At 40.3% G+C, this 20,374-nt stretch overlaps 1 protein-coding gene across 1 annotated transcript in view; it reads left to right on the top strand.

The window, feature by feature from the left end:
* The window catches only part of sned1 (sushi, nidogen and EGF-like domains 1), a 102,657-nt gene that overhangs the window by 16,699 nt on the left and 65,584 nt on the right, over positions 1 to 20,374 (top strand). Inside the window, exons 2-5 of the mRNA XM_057840908.1 lie at positions 12,806 to 13,093; positions 15,456 to 15,596; positions 15,694 to 15,856; positions 15,920 to 16,045. Coding sequence (XP_057696891.1) covers positions 12,806 to 13,093; positions 15,456 to 15,596; positions 15,694 to 15,856; positions 15,920 to 16,045 — 718 coding nt within the window. The remainder of the gene's footprint in view (positions 1 to 12,805; positions 13,094 to 15,455; positions 15,597 to 15,693; positions 15,857 to 15,919; positions 16,046 to 20,374) is intronic.

The following is a 20,374-nucleotide window of genomic DNA, read 5'->3' as shown; positions in this document are numbered from 1 at the left end:
AAATTCCACAAAAAATGATATATTGAACTCTTTGGGGTTATTTTACTAATTGGTCGATGTTCCTCGACCCACAAAAAAACTCCCATTGGTTTCCATTCAATTCCAATCTACCAAAAAACTTATTGGACTCTCCCCAAGGAACAACCAAAAATCTCAGTAAATAGACCTACAAAATAATCTCCATTTGCTCTCATTCAGGTTGTCAGGACCCACAAAAAAACATTCTATGGCCGATTTAAAAAAAATCCCAATTAGTCGACCCACCTAAAAATAAAACTTTCAAATAGGGACCCATTAAAAAAAAGTCCTTTGACCAAGTTCCTCATTATAACAGGTGCCTCATGGACTGACATTGAGGTTACCACTAGCTTACTGCACGAAAACTGCGATCAAGTTTCACCTAAATGGTGGTCAACTTTAAGCGCACTTCAACCTCTGAAAATATAACCAAAGCCCCAATATTATGGATTTTATATTCATGTTGCATCTTCATGATGGTTTTTATATTTAGTGCACGCCTATGGAGAGGAAACCGTTTCAAGTCCTTCAAATATAGATTGATATAAGTAAGCATTTTATTTTGGTCCGTTGCGACGGCCAAAGACGGAGCCTCAGTAACCAGGCAGGCTGTCGCCGTGTTGTGCTTTGTGTGTGGGAGTTTTCACATGTTGCCGTGGGATCCCACCCCCCGTAATCCCCCCCTTCGTCCCCCTCCTCCTCCTCCTCCCACGCCTCAGATAACATGGCAGGGGTCTTCCCCCTGGAACTGTCCAGCTGCTTTATCTTAGAAATGACCAATCAAGGCTTAACACAAGCCAGATGCGAGTCCCGTGCGCCGCGGCTCCTAAAAATCGCCCGTTTGAACGCGGGACTTCGGGAGCGTGAAGGTCACGGAGGACAGAGCACATGTTTGGAAGCAGATGTTAGCGGGAGATAGTTACGATCCGACGCTTTTTATTGCGGGAGAAAGTGGAGGGGAAGAGAGAAGAAGAAGGCGTCGCCGGGAGGGAAGCGCATGATGCATGCGTTGAAGTTTACAGAGTGTCTTGCCAACATCTGCAAGCGCTCATCTCCAAAAATGTTTTTTTTTTTTTTTTTTCTTTTAAAGCGGTCCTTTCCGTACGTGTTTGTGTGGTCATTCGACATCTGAGGGGGGCCCTGCAGCCAGTAGTAGCTTAAACACGCTTTTAAATCATTGGCTGCCAGTGGCGGGGATAGATGTCCCATCCATTTTGACTGGGAGGGTTTGGACACCTATTGCCGTTGATGGTAACAAACAAGTAAAAAGTGCGTTTGAAAAATAATTCACAGCCAGTTCCAGTCAAAATGGATTGGACGTAGGGATGGGAACTGATAACTGGAACTGATTCCATTATCGATATTGCTTAACGATTCGATTCTTTATCGATTCCCTTATCTATTCTAATTTGGACTAATGGACTGTATGAGGTTCTGGGTTCAATATGTTTATGGTTCGTTCTAGTGCTGCAACGGTTAATCGTTTAACTCGAGTATTCGATTAGAAAAAAAGATTCCAATTAAATTTTACTGCTTTGAATATTCGTATAATTAAAGTGGTTTTGTAATGGTTTGTTTTTGAAAGTGTTTGCATTTAGCTTTATTGATTTGGGTGGATACACTGCCCTCTAGTCTGCCTCATTTTACATGGCCAAATCCAGCTGCTCCCTGTTAAGACCAACATATATTTTTGTTAATGCATTGGTAATTTAGTTTAAAGGTATATTTAGCCAATTTTTGTGGGAATATGTGTCGAAACCATTTGTTAAGAGCATTGTATAAAAAAAAAAAAAAAAAGTGTTTTTTAGCATTTAAGTTAGTGGACGTTTGCTATGTAAGTTAGCCAATTGTTCTTTTGTTGTACATTATGTAGATCCTTATTTTTTATACTGTTTGAAGCCCAGCACAGGTATTTTAATTTTTCATGTTTATCCGATTACTCGATTATTCGAACTAACTAGTTCATCGATTAATCCACTACTAAAATAATCCATAGCTGCAGCCCTAGTGTTATCATGCGTAATGAATTTTTTAGGTGAGAAATTTTTTTTTTTTTTTTTAAATAAGATCTAGAAGTTTTTGAGCGAAAACAGTAAAAAAGTTTTTTTTCTTTCCTAGTCACTTCTGAGATGCAATTGTTGGCTGTTTTCAACAATGTACATCGAAAATAAAGACATTGATTGACTGAAAATAGTTCAATAGTAGATGAAATGTCTTGTTCTCTCATGTATATTTATAATTGCTCCTTACCTAGAAAAAATGTTTTATCCGATTACTCGATTAATCGATAGAATTTTCAGTCGAATACTCGATTACTAAAATATTCGATTGCTGCAGCCCTAGTTCATTCACCTCGGAGTGTCGGTTTGAACACAAGGAGAGGAGAATGGAGTTGGTGTTTGGAATTTTTAATCCAACTTGGCAACAGGCACAATTTTTTCAATTAAAAAATAATAAAGAAATGCAGTGTTTTATAGAGCTTACTCGATCCGATCACGTAGTCTCTCACTCTCGCTCCTGCCTCTTTTCTTGGTCAGGCAGTGCACTGGAGTTGCTTATTAAAGTTAACGATGATTGACAGACGTTAAGGTTTGATCTTGTCAGAAATGCTTGGAAGCCAAAACTTCAAAGCGCCGCATGCGTCAATCATCATTTCATTTGTTAAACAGTTGCTGTGGCAACTCATTGTGTGTAAGTGAGCGGCTTTGAGTGGACTCAATGAAGAATTTAATAAAGACAAGCATTTTTGTACTTTATTCTTGTTTAAAATTAATTAGATGTGACAGTAACATGTTTTAAAACCTCATAATACATTTGAAGTGCTTAAAAACCATTTATTAATATATATACAGTATAATTATAATCTTTTATTATTTTTATTATTATACTTTTGGGAAAAAAAAGTGAAACATGTCTTATGTATCTCTTTCCAATGCTAAATCTGAATAAGTACATTGAACACACACTCCCCCAATTTTTTTTTTTTTTTTTTTTTTTTTTTTTTGGTCGGGGGGGCCACTTTGCGGTTTTTCCACTTATCGCAGCGGGTTCTGGTCCCCATTAACCGGGAAAAACGAGGAATCACTGTAATTTTTTTATGAGGAACAACAATATTCGTATTTTATTGTACAGGTAGTCCCTGAGTTACAACGTACCCAACTTACGTGATTTCGACTTTACGACACAGTCTCCAGTCATTTTTATAATGTGACTTTTGTTTTGTGATGCATGCAAGGCGGTGCGGCATTTGTTGCTTGTGAAGCATCTACAGAGGCAACACCTGTATATAACACCTTTTGTACCGTTTCTAGTGCATTTTCGATTGTGGTCGAATACTTGGGGCAAGTTGATGTGATTGTTTTTGATGATGTGTGAACGCTGATACATGCTAATCGTTTGTGTGGATTGTTATTGCTGTCTCAGCAGCTAGTTATAAACGCAAATTTGAATTGCTGTTATTGAAGATGAAACTGATTCAATTTCATTCATGTTTTTGTTTCATTCTGCAAGTGTTGATGTCTTGAGCAGCTGAATAAAGTCAGCAAACCACACGGACGTCTGATATCGTCATTTCGGAGCTTAGCTCGCTGTCTAGCTAGGACTTAGTCGTAAAATACATGTTTTTGAATGGTTATTTTTTAGATTTAGGGTTATTGCGGGATACTTAAAGGGTTAATTCCGACTCACTCGTCGAAACGGAACTCGTTCGTAATGGGGGATGCGTCATATCGCCGCTCCTAAGAGTACTGAGTAAAATAAAATTACATTTCTTTAAACTTTTAAAATAGATTTTTAAGAATTTAAATTTTTTCATTTATTTATTTTTTTTAATTTTCATTTCAACAAAACAAGTTATTGGGTCTTTTCCTGTTGATTTTGAGGCATCTCGGACTTCCTATAGCTATCGGGTAACTTCCTGTTGATTTTGAGGCATTTCAGGGTCACTTCCTGTTGCTATCAGGTCATTGGAAATCAATAGGAGTGGATGGAGGTTTTACTGCTATTAAAATTAATGGTGAATAAGGCCATTGGAAATGAATGGAAATTTTGGCCACTGTAAATGAATGGGTATGTTTTGGCTTAACAGTGTTTTTTTTTTTTTTTACCAAAAATACATAGAACATTTGTTCCCCTTAGCGTCCTGAACTGTTTTTATGTATAAAAGATGTGATTTGGACAAATGGACAAGTAGCATTCTGAAACGTCACCTTTTTTATCAAAAACCCGCGTTTTTGGGCGAACTGTCATTTTTGGGGTTTCAAGCAAAAGAGAGCCCGCTTCGCATGAGACTGGTCGTTTAGGGTTTTGAATGGTGTCGGTGGTCAAACTGTTTTGGCTGGACACGGCGCCGAAGAAATGCTATTGGGGAAAAAAACAAAAAGGAATATTACAGATGGTAGCTTTTGCATTACATGAAAAAAAAAAACATCAATAAAAAGAGCCGCAAAATCTTCCAAAGCCTGTTAATGAGATGTGAGCTGTTCTCACCCGGTGTGATTTGTTATGTTTGGCTGCGAGCAGGCTAGATTTGTCATGACATGAACCGACTATTTCCCCCCGATTAAACGAGAAGCCCCACAATTACCCGCAGAGTCGCCGGCGTATTAAAGTTGTTCCGAAGCGGATTTATGAGCCGAAAAGGAGGAGCGGAAACATTGGTCGGTCTTTTGACAAGAAAGACGCAGTGTTTCCCCTCCCTTTTAACGCCCGGGCACCTTCTTCCTCATTCGTCAGGTTTGCTTTGGCCCGCCGCAAGCCACATCAAAGTTTGTTGTTCTCCATAAAAGCGCCGATGTCGGGAGAAACGCACCCAAGCTAAATCCTGGATATGTCCGCCAGTCGGTTCCTCCCAACCCTCTTAAAAATGCTTATAAAGGAAATACGGACACAGAGAGGGTTCTCCTGTGTATCAGACCATGGCGTTGTTGACAACACCGGGTGGCACTCGAACCTGTTGGCACTCTCACGTAAGTGCAAAGCCTTAGACAGCATCCACCTTTTGCTAGGACTACTCGTCGAGCAAACAAAAGGCCCTCAGTATATCTCAAATGCTTGTGAATATATCACGTACAGTGTAGCACAAAAGTGAATACACCCCTCGCGTTTCTGCAGATATTTAAGTATTTCTTTTCATGGGACAACACTGACAAAATGACACTTTGACACAATGAAAAGTAGTCTGTGTGCAGTGGCGCCTCCAGAAATTTTTCATAGGGGTGGCCAGATGGGGCCACTTAAAATCTTGGGGTGGCCAAAACTAAAAGCCATAATTTCAGGTTTTCAATTAATCAATCAATCAATCAACTTTATTTGTATAGCACATTTAAAAATCCGCCAAGGGGACCAAAGTGCTTTACATAGCATAACACAGCAAAATAAGTCAACTTTGAAAGATAAAACAAACACATAAAATAAATAAAAGACGAGGTCATAAACTGTCATTGCACATTAAAAGCTGAAGAAAAATAAAATGTTTTAAGGCGTGATTTAAAATCCTTAAGTGAGCGGGCCTGTCTAATAGTAAGTGGTAATTGGTTCCACAGCCTGGGCGCCATCACCGCAAATGCACGGTCACCCCTTTTTATTATATTATTGCAGTAAAAAGGTCAGGGGAAAACTATCAGAAAGACTTAAGGACACGACTACTGATATACTTTGGTGTATTGTGTAATATTTGATGTTACTAATGATTTAATGTGCATAGTCCATAACTGTCCAGTCAACATTTAGAGTTCCACAACAATTCTGTTTTATTTTGTTATGTACAGTGGGGAGAACAAGTATTTGATACACTGTCAATGGGAAAACCCATTGGCAGTGTATCAAATACTTGTTCTCCCCACTGTATATACAGTATTAGGCATAAGGTGTACATTTAACTAGGGCTGTCAAACGATTAAAAATTTTAATCGAGTTAATCACAGCTTAAAAATGTATTAATCGTAATTAATCACAATTCAAACAATTTCTAAAATATGCCATATTTTTCTGTAAATTGTTGGAATGGAAAGATAAAAGACGGATATATACATTCAACATACTGTACATAAGTACTGTATTAGTTTATTATAACAATAAATCCACAAGATGGCATTAACTTTATTAACATTCTTTCTGGGAAAGGGATCCACGGATAGAAAGACTTGTAATTCTTAAAGGATAAATATGAGTTTGTATATTGTGACTAAATATTGCCATCTAGTGTATTTGTTGAGCTTTAAGTAAATGATACTGTAACGACTTAACTGTTCTGCCTAAATGCATGATGGGAAGTGGTGCAACCATGACTTTGTGTTTGGTGGCTGCAAATGCTATATCTTCTCTGCGTTGGGTGTTAACAGGGTGTTAAGAAAAAGATCAACCCCTGTTATTCTTCCCAACGTCGCGTCCCACAATATTTATAGTTGCTGTGGGAGAGATGACAAAGCTTTGTATCTACTCCACTCTGCCTCTTATCTCTGTATATAAGGCGCCATTGTAAGCTGTTTGCGGGAATGCGTGGATGAGTCGTACCGCGAATGTGTTAATTGCGATAAATATTTTCACGTGATTAATTTTAAAAAATTAATTACCGCCCGTTAACGTGATAAATTTGACAGCCCTACATTTAACAAAACAAAATAAATGCATTCATTTGGGATGAAATGCATAACTGATGCTACAACAATCTAACGATATACTGGCAAGCGGGGTGGCCAACCAATTTATAGGGGTGGCCACCCCGTGGTGGCGCCACTGTCTGTGTGCAGCTTGTATAATAGAGTTAATTTATTTTCCCCTCAAAATAACGCAAAATATAGCCATTAATATCTAAACCCCTGACAACAAAAGTGAGTACACCCCTTAGTGAAAGTTGTCAATATTAACATAAAACATGTCAACTGTCAATATTTTGTGTGGCCACCACTATTATCCAGAACTGCCTTTACTTTCCTGGGCATGGAGTTGACTAGAGCTTCACAGGTTGCCGCTAGAATGCTCTTCCACTCCTCCATGACGATGTTGCGCAGCTGCCGGATATTTAACACTTTGCGCACCTCTACCTTCCGCTTGAGGATCCACCAAAGATGTTCTATTGGATTCAAGTCTGGAGACATGCTTGGCCAGTCCATCACCTTTATCCTCAGCCTCTTCAGGAAAGCAGTGGTCATCTTGGAGGTGTGTTTGGGGTCATTGTCATGCTGGAACACTGCCCTGCAACCCAGTTTCTGGAGGGAGGGGATCATGCTCTGCTGCAGTATTTCACAGTACATGTTGGAGTTTGTTTCCCCTCAATGGAATGTAACTCTCCAACACCTGCAGCACTCATGCAGCCCCAGACCATGACATTCCCACCACCATCCTTGACTGTAAGCACGACACTTATCTTTGTTCTCATCACCTGGTCGCCACCACACATGCTTGAGACCATCGGAACCAAACAAATTAATCTTCGTCTCATCAGACCATAGGACATGGTTCCAGTAATCCATGTGGTTTGTTGACATGTCTTCAGCAAACTGTTTGCGGGCTTTCTTGTGTACAGTCTTCAGAAGAGGCTTCTTCCTGGGGTGACAGCCATGCACACCAGTTTGATATAGAGTGCGGCGTATGGTCTGAGCACTAACAGGCTGACCCCCCCACTTCTTCAATCTCTGCAGCAATGCTGACAGCACTCCTGCAACGACCTTTCAAAGAAAGCATTTGGATGTGACGCTCAGCACGTGCGCTCCGCTTCTTTGGACGACCAACCCGAGGCCTGTTCTGAGTGGACCCTGCTCTTTTAAAACGGTGGATGATCTTAGCCACTGTTCTGCTGCTCAGTTTCAGGGTGTTGGCAATCTTCTTGTAGCCTTGGCCATCTTCATGTAGCGCAACAATGCGTCTTTTGCCTGCCTGCTGCTAGCTAACAAGCTAGACTGGACGGACTGAAGCAGTGTGAAACACGAGTCGCACCCGGCACTTTGCAATTTTTTGTTTACATGCCACCAGTAGAAGGACACATCTAAATGGCATGCTCAAAGTCGACCAAGAGAAGAAAAGTGGACAACGAAAATCGCCGTTTCAATGAGGAAATGGACTGACAAATATGCATCCATTTTACCAACTGCAAGTACCAAACCTATGTGCTTAATATGCTCCAAGACAGTCGCTCTGATTAAAGGTGAAAATGTGAAACACCATTATGTTAAAGAGCACAGCTCTTTTGAAGAGCAGTTTCCTCCTAAATCAGAATTGAGAAGGCAAGAAATTAACAGGTTGAAGCAGTCATATCAAGAGTCAAGGAACGTTATTGTTAAATCTATGACACAACAAATTGCAACGGAGTGCTCACTCAGTGTCGTGGGTGTTGGCCAAACATAAGAATCCGTTCTCTGATGGAGAAATAATAAAAGAGGGTATGACTGAAGTGATGGCAGCAATGTTTGAAGGAAAAGAAAAGGAGGAAATGACAACAAAAATCAAACAAATCTCTCTGATTCATCAACCACAAGACGCACTGAAGTATTGGCAGATGATGTGAGTAAACAGCTTTGTGACCCCCAAATGCCATTTCTCTCATTGAGCAGTGTTTTACAAAAGTTACCTTCAATAATTTTTATATTTGCACCTTAATGACAGAGCTTGTCATTTAGGTTCTGTACATGTGACCATGTACTGTACTACTTGCACGTTTTCTTTTTTGTCCAGCAGTGTTTTACAGTTATAAAATGTACTGTCAATAGTTATTGTTTACACTTCAATGACAGATCTTGTCAATTATTTAGTGTACATGTGTAAACATTGTATTTGCATGTTTTTTTTTGTTTGTTTTTTTTGTATTGTAAGTCAAGATTTTTTTTATTTAATCAGATTGTGCATTGTATTTTTGTTTGGTCAAAAGAAAACTACCTTCGACCTGCCTTCTACTTGACCAACATTAATAAATGGACCCATGCTTGTATGAAAAAAAATAATTGTGGACCTTCCAGTTTTGTATTTCAGGACCCCTGATACAGTGGGGCAAATAAGTATTTAGTCAACCACTAATTGTGCAAGTTCTCCTACTTGAAAAGATTAGAGAGGCCTGTAATTGTCAACATGGGTAAACCTCAACCATGAGAGACAGAATGTGGAAAAAAAAACAGAAAATCGCATTGTTTGATTTTTAAAGAATTTATTTCCAGATTAGAGTGGAAAATAAGTATTTGGTCACCTACGAACAAGCAAGATTTCTGTCTGTCAAAGAGGTCTAACTGCGCTTTGAGCGCCTTGAAAGGTGGAAAAGCGCTATATAAGTATAACACCATAACCATAACTTCTTCTAACGAGGTCTAACGAGGCTCCACTCGTTACCTGTATTAATGGCACCTGTTTTAACACATTATCGGTATAAACGACACCTGTCCACAAACTCAGTCAGTCACACTCCGAACTCCACCATGGCCAAGACCAAAGAGCTGTCGGAGGACACCAGAGACAAAATTGTAGACCTGCACCAGGCTGGGAAGACTGAATCTGCAATAGGTAAAACGCTTGGTGTAAAGAAATCAACTGTGGCAGAAATTATTAGAAAATGGAAGAAATACAAGACCACTGATAATCTCCCTCGATCTGGGGCTCCATGCAAGAGCTCACCCCGTGGCGTCAAAATGATAACGGTGAGCAAAAATCCCAGAACCACACGGGGGGGGGGCCTAGTGAATGACCTACAGAGAGCTGGGACCACAGTAACAAAGGCTACTATCAGTAACACAATGCGCCGCCAGGGACTCAAATCCTGCACTGCCAGACGCGTCCCCCTGCTGAAGAAAGTACACGTCCAGGCCCGTCTGCGGTTCGCAAGAGAGCATTTGGATGATCTAGAAGAGGACTGGGAGAATGTGTTATGGTCAGATGAGACCAAAATAGAACATTTTGGTAGAAACACAGGTTGTCGTGTTTGGAGGAGAAAGAATACTGAATTGCATCCGAAGAACACCATACCCACTGTGAAGCATGAGGGTGGAAACATCATGCTTTGGGGCTGTTTTTTTGCAAAGGGACCAGGACGACTGATCTGTGTAAAGGAAAGAATGAATGGGGCCATGTATCGAGAGATTTTGAGTGAAAATCTCCTTCCATCAGCAAGGGCATTGAAGATGAGACGTGGCTGGGTCTCTCAACATGACAATGATCCCAAACACACAGCCAGGCCAACAAAGGAGTGGCTTCGTAAGAAGCATGTCAAGGTTTTGGAGTGGCCTAGCCAGTCTCTAGATCTCAACCCCATAGCAAATCTGTGGAGGGAGCTGAAAGTGTTGCCCAATGACAGCCCCAAAACATCACTGCTCTAGAGGAGATGTGCATGGAAGAATGGGCCAAAATACCAGCAACAGTGTTTGAAAAGTTTGTGAAGAGTTACAGAAAACGTTTGGCCTCCATTATTGCCAACAAAGGGTACATGACAAAGTATTGAGATTAACTTTTGGTATTGACCAATTACTTATTTTCCACCATGATTTGCAAATAAATTCTTTAAAAATCAAACAAGGTGATTTTCAGTTTTTTTTTTTTTCTACATTCTGTCTCTCATGGTTGAGGTTTATCCATGTTGACAATTACAGGCCTCTCCAATATTTTCAAGTGGGCGAACTTGCACAATTAGTGGTTGACTAAATACTTATTTGCCCCACTGTATAGAGGATCAGAAAAAAAGGATTTGGACAATTTTGTCTATCAAAATCGAGGACGATGCATTTGCTAAGTGATTAGTCCATCGTGGCAGCCTTAGTTTCCCTGACATTGACGGTTCTCGACGTCCAATCCATTTCGAATGGGAGTCTAAATGAATTCAACATCTAGTGCAGCCAATGAGTTAAATATCTGCGTTGGACATATATATTCAAGTCGAGTTGATCCCATGTCATCGAAAGGCCTTTTGGCACAGGAACACATCATTAGCGCTTCTCTCTGCAGGCGTGGGAGCTTCGCAACACCCAAACGTCCGTTCTTTTCATCCCGCTATCGGCTGGGCTGACCTCCACGCATGCACGCACGCACAAGCTCGTGCACACAGGAGTCCAGGTTCTCACTGCGTCCCGCTGATGCGAAGGGGAAGAAAGCTGCGGTCGGGATCATTAACTGAGCTTCCGTCCTTGTAGCCAAACAAAACTTCCTGGGCTGTTTTTACACCAAATGATGTTTCAGGGGCCAGAAGCCAAAGCTGGCTGGGTGCCTCCCACCGACTCACTCTTTGTTGTTGTTTTGTTACATGCAACTTGGCCATGCGTGTGAAGGACCAGGAGTGCAAAAATTTAGATCACTGATGCTGTTAAGTAATAAAGGGTATTTAATTCAAGATTCATTGAGATATTTACATTTGTTTTTATTTACACTTATATCAGGGCTGTGCAATGGTTACTCATTTTAATCGCAATCTCACGCGAATAATCTGTTCTGTCTCATAATGAATCTATATTTGTCTCATTGGCTGCCATTGACGGCGTTAGATGTCCAATCCATTTGGACTGGGATTGGTTGGCAGCTATCAAACGTTTATTGCCGTCTTAGTTCCCATTGCGTTCAAGCATCCTGGCCTTTTAACTCATTTGCTCCCAAAAACGTATAAATACATTCATTCTTACATTTTTAATTGTTTCAGTGTCCCAAAGACGTATTTATACGTTGTTTGTTTTTTTTGTTTGTTTTTTATTTAAAAGACATCTCTGAGTTCTGATTCAATTTAGCTTCAAAGCACAAAGCTGAAAATCCATTTTAAAGTAATAAAACTGGCCACTGGAGGGCAATATTGCATTTGGTAAGACCCGCAACCCGATTCAACGGTAACGAACGGCCCAGCCGCATGGCTGGGCGCCGGCGGAAGACGACCGAATGGATGCCAGGCGGCAGACGACCGAGCAGAACAACCGGTAGGACGCACGGGTTGCCAGGCGCTGGACGACCGAGCAGAACGACCGGGACCACTAGTGCAGCGGACGATGCCTTTGAGTCAGTGCTGCTCACGAGCAGAGCCCGCAGAGACTAAAAAAAAATCATCTTTATGAGACAGACGGCGATGAGGGAAAAGTTCAACCGGCCGTCGCAGCCAGAACAGTGTCATCTTTCAGTTATGTGTAATTAAATTGTTACTTTGCTATCAAAAGCTCTATTTGTCTTGTTGTTTATCTAATTTTGTAAAAGGAAAACATTATTCAGATGTTTGGGATGTAACTAAAGCAAAAAAATAGCTGTGTATAAGTCAAAGTTATGTTTGAAATGTATGCTTTTACAAAAAGCTAAATTTCTCAGTTTTTTTCATCAGAAATTGGAAAATTGCTCAAACTAAGCTATTTTCTAATGCTGATTTCTAAAGAACGGAAAAAGATGAACTATTTTTTCTGCTGAAAGTAGTCTAGTCTTTCTTTTGGGGGGGGGGGGGTTCCATGTTTATATAGCAATAGCACAGAATTTTCTGTGGGCCTTGCAAAATCAGTCAAAATCCAGCAAAACGTCCGGGAGCAACGGGCCTTGCTCCGGTGAAAATGGCTGGGAGTGAATGAGTTAAGGGAAAACTACCTAAAAAAAACCCATAAAAACAACTTATCTACCTTCCGACACATGTAACAGTAAGTAGGTCGGTAGTTAGGTAATTTTTGCTGACGGGTGTTTGCATTTCTTCAAAAGTGTGAATTTTCCCGTCCGTGCATCCGTCTGAATGACTCGCCAGATTTTTTTGTTTGCTCAGCTGCTTGGAATGAAAAAAAACTAGCATCTGTTTGCCACTTCAACATTCAACATCAACCAAGCCTATGCTGAGTAACAGATGATTCACTTTTCTGCTTCGCAGGTGAACAACAACGGCCTGGTGTCCTTCATCAGAGAGGTGTCCCAGTTCACTCCGGTGGCGTTCCCCATTGCCGGGGACCGCCGGGTGGTGGCGCCCTTCTGGGCCGACGTGGACAACCGGCGGGCGGGACGCGTGTTTTACCGACAGAGCCGCGAGCCGGACATTCTTCGCCGGGCGGGCGGCGACATCAGAACGTACTTCTCGGACTTCCCCGAATTTAACGCTACGTGGGTGCTCGTTTCCACTTGGCAGCAGGTCACCTTCTATGGGGGAAGCTCCACTACTCCGGTATAGAGTTCTACTTCATACTGTATGAACTAGGGGTGTCCATGATCCGATCACATGATTCTCAGATGACTGGAATCAGTTAAAAAAAAAAAAAAAAAAAAAGAAAATCAGCTCTTGAAATGTATTTATTTTTCTGTATTAATTCCTAGAGGTGGGAATCTCTGGGCACCTAACGATTTGATTACGATTACGAGGCTCCAATTCAATTATAAATCGATCATTGATGCACACCCCCCCGCCCCGCTTTTAGTTTTTTGTACACTAGTTCCAAAATTGTTCAAAAATCCTCTCAGGCTAAACCAGTACTTCTCAAATAGTGGGGTGCGCCCCCCCAGAGCGATGCCAGGGGGGGCGCACATGTCCTCGGGGAACATGTTTTTTTTTTTTTTTTTTTTGCCGTACTGGAATAAAGTGTACTTGCACATCCACTCAGTAGGTGGCAGTGGCGCTCTCATTTTCAGAGCGCGCAGTATTTTTGAACTAAGGAAGAGCACTCATCACACACAGACAACAGATATGAAGAGCAGTGTGCCGCCGCCGTTTTCGAAAGCCGTTTTCCGACCGGACTCACTCACGCAGCGACCCACTGTCTTGTCCGGTTCTCACGTCGCCGCCCGAGAAGTGCCATTTTCGGCTTGGGATCGTCACGACGACCGCCCTCACCTACGGCTCTACCTCGGCCGCCGTGAATGCGCTTTTTTCGTGCCGTTTGCCTTTTAGCTTTGACTTTTAATACAGTGGGTGATGATGAAAGACCACTGTTTACTGTCTCTAAAAATAATTATAGCAGACAGCCAGAAGCCAAATCAATTAAGACGCCACTTAACGACATTAGACCCCAATCTCATTGTTAAGCCGCTTGATTTTTTCAGTGAAAACGTGTCGAATATTGCCAACAATCGTACTGCTTTGTCAGTGTTATATCAGTAAACCAGTGAGCATTGTTAGCATGCTCATTGCAAAATAACTCCACACCATTGCAAAGGACTTAAATACTGTGAGCAGCAAAAATACAAACTGTCCTGTCCAAGGACACCTTTTTTTTTTCTTTTATTCAGTTTTGTTTTTTCGGTCAAATTTTTTGGCATATTGTCCTCATGAGTGAATGTTTCCAATCAATTTTAATTTGTTATTATTTACTGATTTTATTTTTCTGTATCAAATGGTCAAAAATGTACCTTGAGTGTATTTTTTTAGTCTGGATGTGAATTTTTTTTTAAAATTCAGGCAAATTGATACACGTCAAGTCTTCTCTGTTACAAACAAAACCATGTTAATAAAGTTATACTTTATTATAAGTTGATCTGTTACTTTTTTTCTTTATTAGAAAAAAAGGACACAATGTTAGGCAGATGCGTATTTATAATAGTAATTTTATAGACAAATGATACTATTTACAGTGGCGGCAAAAGGTTTGGGGGGGCGCGAAACATTTACATCTTCCTTGGGGGGGGTGACAGAAAATAATTGAGAAGCACTGGGCTAAACAAACTACCATTTCAATATCAAGTTAACCGTTAGAAACAGTAAATAAAATACTCAAGTCCCCATTCTGTATCGGCAGCTTTAAACTACAATTTAATGTTGTGAATCAACCGTTAAAGTTGTTAAAATTGCTCCCGTTATTCCATAATTTCCCTTCTACTTTCAATTTTGTTTTAAAAACGTTTCATCATTTAAAGATAGATTCAAGTCAAGATTTTGCCGATTTGTATTTAAAAAAATTTTTTTTTTTAGATAAAAAGTAATTAAGCTTCACTACAACAGAGCCTTCTAGAGAAGTCTACTGCTTTAAGATGGCGCCTGTTTACTAGCGCGGGAAAGTGTCATCTCGCATCTAGGTCCTGGTATATCAGTCTGTCATTTCACATCTAGTTCTAGATATATGTGATATCTACCATTTAATCTGAGCGGGGCATGTGCGTTAATTGCGTCAAATATTTTAACGTGATTAATTTAAAAAATTAATTGCCGCCCGTGAACGCGATAAATTTGACAGCCCTAGTATATTTAGCTGTTTTTGCTGGGAATATGTGTCTGAACCATTTGTTAAGAGCATTGTGAAAAAAACTTTTTCTGTGTAAGTTAGCCAATTGTTCTTTTGTTGTATATAGATCCTCATTTTTTTTTTTTTTTTAACTACACCGTTTGAGGTTCAGCTCAAGTATTTTAATTTTTTTATGTTCCTTATCCGATTACTCGATTATTCGAACTAACTAGTCCATCAATTAATCGACTAGTAAAATATTCGATAGCTGCAGCCCTATTTTTGTTATCGTCATTGTTGAAGAAAACACTGGATTTGAGGTAAATCCCTCCTGTGGTTGAAACACAAAGTGAATTTTTTGCCGTATTTCTGCAGGTGAACACATTCCAAGCAGTGCTCATTACGGACGGTGAGCTCTCCTTCACCATCTTTCAGTACAACAACATCACTTGGACTACCGGCAGGCACGCTAGCAGCGGGGGGGACGCAAACGGCCTGGGGGGCATCGCGGCACAGGTAAGCATGGTAGATAAGAAAGTAGATGTGTTTGGTTTCGCGGGATGTTCCCGACCTCACCTCTGATGGGCTCCATTCTGTCCCGTCTCCCCCCCAGGCAGGTTTTAACGCGGGCGACGGCATTCGATACTTCAACATTCCAGGCTCGCGCACTCGAGATGTGGCCGGCGTGGGGGCGACCACCAATGTGGGTTTTCCGGGACGTTGGGTTTTTCGCATCGACCACGCCAACGTCGAGGTGGGCGGCTGCAACAATTCGGGTAAGAATGCCCCCTTTCGACCAACAGTGGGGATGGCGTTCATGTTTTTGCTTGTTCATCCAGCGTCGGTGTGCCCGCACCTGAGACCGTGCCTTAACGGGGGGCGATGCATCGACGACTGCATCACCGGAAATCCGTCGTTCACCTGCTCCTGCTTGTCGGGGTTTACCGGACGACGCTGTAGCATTAGTGAGTCTCGAGACGTGTTTAGTAATTTTTTTGTGCAGAAATGATGTGAAATGACAAAGTAGAAATTTTGTAAAATACATTTTTTTCAAGTTTGATTTTTTAAGGCATTCTTTTTGTACATTTTTTAGGATTTTTTTGTTTCTTTTATTTTTTCAAGAAGCAGTATTTTTTTTGATAAATTTAGATTTTTCGGATTAAAGTCCAATTAATTTTAGATAAAAGTGAGTTTTTTAGGGAAAATGTTACAAGAGTAAATACTTTTGTTAAGTACAAAGACATAAATTACAAGAATAAAGTTGAATTTTAAAGACTGGAAACCAAAAATATTTTTTTATTTATATTTGGGGGGGCGGGGGGCTTTATTTAATGCTTTTTTTTTAGGAAATGGGTCATTATATTTTCAAAAATGTTTCATTACTTTCAAAAATAAAGTTTTATTATTTTTTAAGAATATATATATATATATACATATATATATATATATATATATATATTAGGAGTGGTAACGTCTTGGTACCTCACGATACGATACGCGGTACAAAGCTCACGATAACGATCTGACGATATGGCGATACAACTATTATCGATACATTGGTCAGGAAATCATTCTAGGATATTCTACAAAAAACTAACAGAAAAACAAGCTTCTAGTGTGAATTGGAATTAGGTTATCACTAGTAGACGTCCAATCCATTTGAACTGGGAGGGTGGCAGCGAATGAACATTCGTTCGTTCACTGCCATCCCTCCCAGTTCAAATGGATTAAACGTCTATGGCTGTCAGCCAGGCAATTAGGTAATTTTGGGCCATTTAAAGTCTCACTGGAACGGCACCAAACAAAAGTTCCAGCATCATCACTTTGTCCAATGCAGATTCTTGACTCTTGACACCTTGTCCAATGCAGATTCTTGACAAGGTGATGATGCTGTAACTTTTGTTTGGTGCCGTTCCAGTGAGATTTACAAAGATGACTGCCTGAAGAAGACATCAAAATTCCCTCAGTAAACATTGACACCTTTTTAAAACGATATCTTGATTCTTGGCAGGAGCATATCGATAACCTTTTGGGATACAGAGTATCACGATATATCACAATTTCGATATTTTGTCACACCTCTTATATATATACATACAGTGGGGAGAACAAGTATTTGATACGCAGCCAATGGGAAAACCCATTGGCAGTGTATCAAATACTTGTTCTCCCCACAGTATATAACGTATTGGCCCGAATATAAGACGGCCCTGATTATAAGACGACCCCCTCTTTTTCAAGACTCAAGTTTGAAAAAAGACTTTTTGAACACGAAATTATTTTTTATACAGAAAATAATTACAGTACATCTGAAACAAATGATTATAACAATATATTTGAGAGTAAAAGCATGTGATTTGGCCTCATTCAAATCTTAATATCTGACCATTTAAATATGTAAACTAAAGTGCAATCACATTCGTAAATGAATGGCTTCTGGTTTTTGAAATGTAAATAAACCAATCGATTGTGATAAAACAACAAAATTGCAATAACTGCATTAACCATCAAAGTGAAGTCTAACTGTAACTGTAGTCTTAAAAAAATCTGAATAAGGAAAAACACTGCAATAAAATAATGCAAACTGGTTAAACTTGAGAGTAGCTGAGATCTGTCATGACAGAACATCGCTTCAATGATATCTGGTGCCATCTAGCGTCGTGAATGGGTATAACGTCTAGACCGTAACATAAGACGACCCCCACTTTTTCAGTCCTATTTCTATGAAATAAACACAGTCGTATATTCGGGCCAATACGGTCTATATATATGTATATGTATATGTATATATATATATATATATATATATATATATATATAAAAGATTTTTTTGGTTAAATAACAGTTATACTGTATAGAATTTCGATTTTCCGGGAAAAAAATTACATCAAAGTTGTATTTTTATTTTTTTAATATACAGTAAATTTATCACAGGGAAAAAAGGAATATGTTTTCAGGATAAAATTATCAAAACTTACCATTGCATGTCAATAAATGTAGTATGAACAGCAACATTTGTAATCCAGCAGCTCTGCAGGGAATGAGGGAGTGAGTGATATCACATTGTTTTTTCCACCGCCCATTTTTTAGGTGGGAACGAAAGCGACTCCCCATCCCCTAAATCAGTCACCCTGACGCAATGTACTGTTTACTCTTTGACTACGACATGGCTTCTTTTGAACAGTTAGAATTGTTAATATCATTTTTTTATTGGCATGCTAGCAAGCACCATTGACTTGCGCTAGCTTAGACACTCCGTAGCCCTGCAACTAACAAATAATTAACAAACTGCACGGAATTTGTTGAAACCAACTCCACCGACTAATTAAACCCCCGTTAACTCGAAAATTAAGCCTAATGTCAAAAATTCTGAACATTCCCTTTAAATCAAAGTCGCGAAAAACTGGAGTGGTACCTTGAAACACGATCTTTTCAGACATCCGACTCGCCATTTGTTTTTACGAATGATGACATGCTCGAAATACGACGATTTATGACAGCGCGGCAGTTACTTTATCTTCCCGCAAGACTGACGCACAGCGGCTTTTCATGTGAGAGAAATCAACATGGGTTCCAAAAATGTTAGTGCAGGTGGCGAAAAAAAGGACAAAGGTGAGGCTTACCATTGAAATGAAGCTGGAAATGACAAAAACAAAAATATGAGCTTGGTGGGCGCATCCATGAACTGACAATACAGCCGTAGAATGTCTAGAATTTTGATGGTCCTTCTCCGACCTCCGTTCGCCAGCCTTTAAAAGGTAAGGTGACAATTATTATTGTGGTGACATCGCCAAAAAATCGCCAGCTTTGTCAGGTTTTTAATCATTTCAGAACTTGTGCAACACAACATGCCTAAAGTCCTCGTCCTCCCTCCCTCACTCTGTCAAGTCAGCCATGCGATGCGTTCAGACACATCATGCAAAACACATCCGCCACATTAAAATCCCATTTGTTACATTATTACAGGTTGTTTTTTTTCCCCATTCATTTTCAATGGCAAAAAAAAAAAAACAATGTCCCCAAATCAACAGGAAATGATCAGATATCAATAGGTCGAGTCCCCCAAATGTCCCCCATTCCATTGGCGCTTATGGAGGATGCTGCCATTGATGGCCATGGACGTCCAAATTTCCCATTCATTTCCAATGGCATTTACTTTAATGCCACTTACTGGCATGGTTTTCCATTCTATTGATGCCAATCTACTTGGATGCCATTGACAGCCATGGACGTCCAAATTTTTTCCGATTCATTTTCAATGGCAAAAAAACCCAATGTCCCCAAATCAATAGGAAATGACCAGATATCAATAGGACACGCCCCAAATTACCTTATATGACCAGGCCACGCCCCCCGTATGTCCCCAGATGACCTGATATGACCAGGCTACGCCCCCCATATGTCCTCAACTGACCTGATATGACCAGTCCACGCCCCCTAAATGTCCCCAAATGACCTGATATGACCGGGCCACGCCCCCAAAATGTTCTCAAATGACCTGATATGCTGAGGCCACGCCCCCCAAATGTCACCAAATGGCCTGATGATCAGGCCACACCCCCCAAATGTTCCCAAATGATCTAATATGACCAGGCCACGCCCCCAAATGTCCCCAAATGACCTGATATGTGCTGCCCCCCCCCCCCCCCCCCCCCCCCCCCAAACGACCCCAAATCAACTGAAAGTGACCTAATATTTCCCCGAAATGTCTCCAAACCAACCTGGGCAGGGCTAAGATCTGTATCTCCTCACGGCAAAGGCCCAGAGTAATTTCTCCAGAAATGCAGTTATTATTCCGATATATATTATTCCGATTTTTATTATAATTTATTTATTTTTCTCTGTGTAATTGCTATTTGCAATAGTATCAGCAGCATTTCTTTAGGATTTAGTGTAGGTTTTCAGGCTGTGGAACGAATTAATGGTAAATATGTATGTATATGATTAATGTATTCTTATGGGAAAAACCTGCTCGACATATGACCATTTTGACTTACAAACAAGGTCCTGCAACAAATTCACTTCATATGTAGAGGTACCACTGTACAAGTAAACTCCTAACCTACCAGGCTACCCTGTACAGGCTGTTATTTCTGCAATTAATGAATCAGCCCTGATACAAAATATAAAAAATCGGACTCCGAGGATAAATAGATACCAGCCCATGCTACATAGCTACCAAGTTTCAAGACAATCGGTTCTCAAATGACAGAGAAGTAAGGTGTCAAACTTAGTGTCCACAAGAATAACAACAACCTGAGTGGCGAGTTGACAGGCCTTCAGCCAATAAAACT

This window comes from Corythoichthys intestinalis, chromosome 7 (genome assembly GCF_030265065.1).
Source record: "Corythoichthys intestinalis isolate RoL2023-P3 chromosome 7, ASM3026506v1, whole genome shotgun sequence".
Taxonomy (NCBI): domain Eukaryota; kingdom Metazoa; phylum Chordata; class Actinopteri; order Syngnathiformes; family Syngnathidae; genus Corythoichthys; species Corythoichthys intestinalis.
This window is presented reverse-complemented; position numbering and strand designations above follow the sequence as displayed.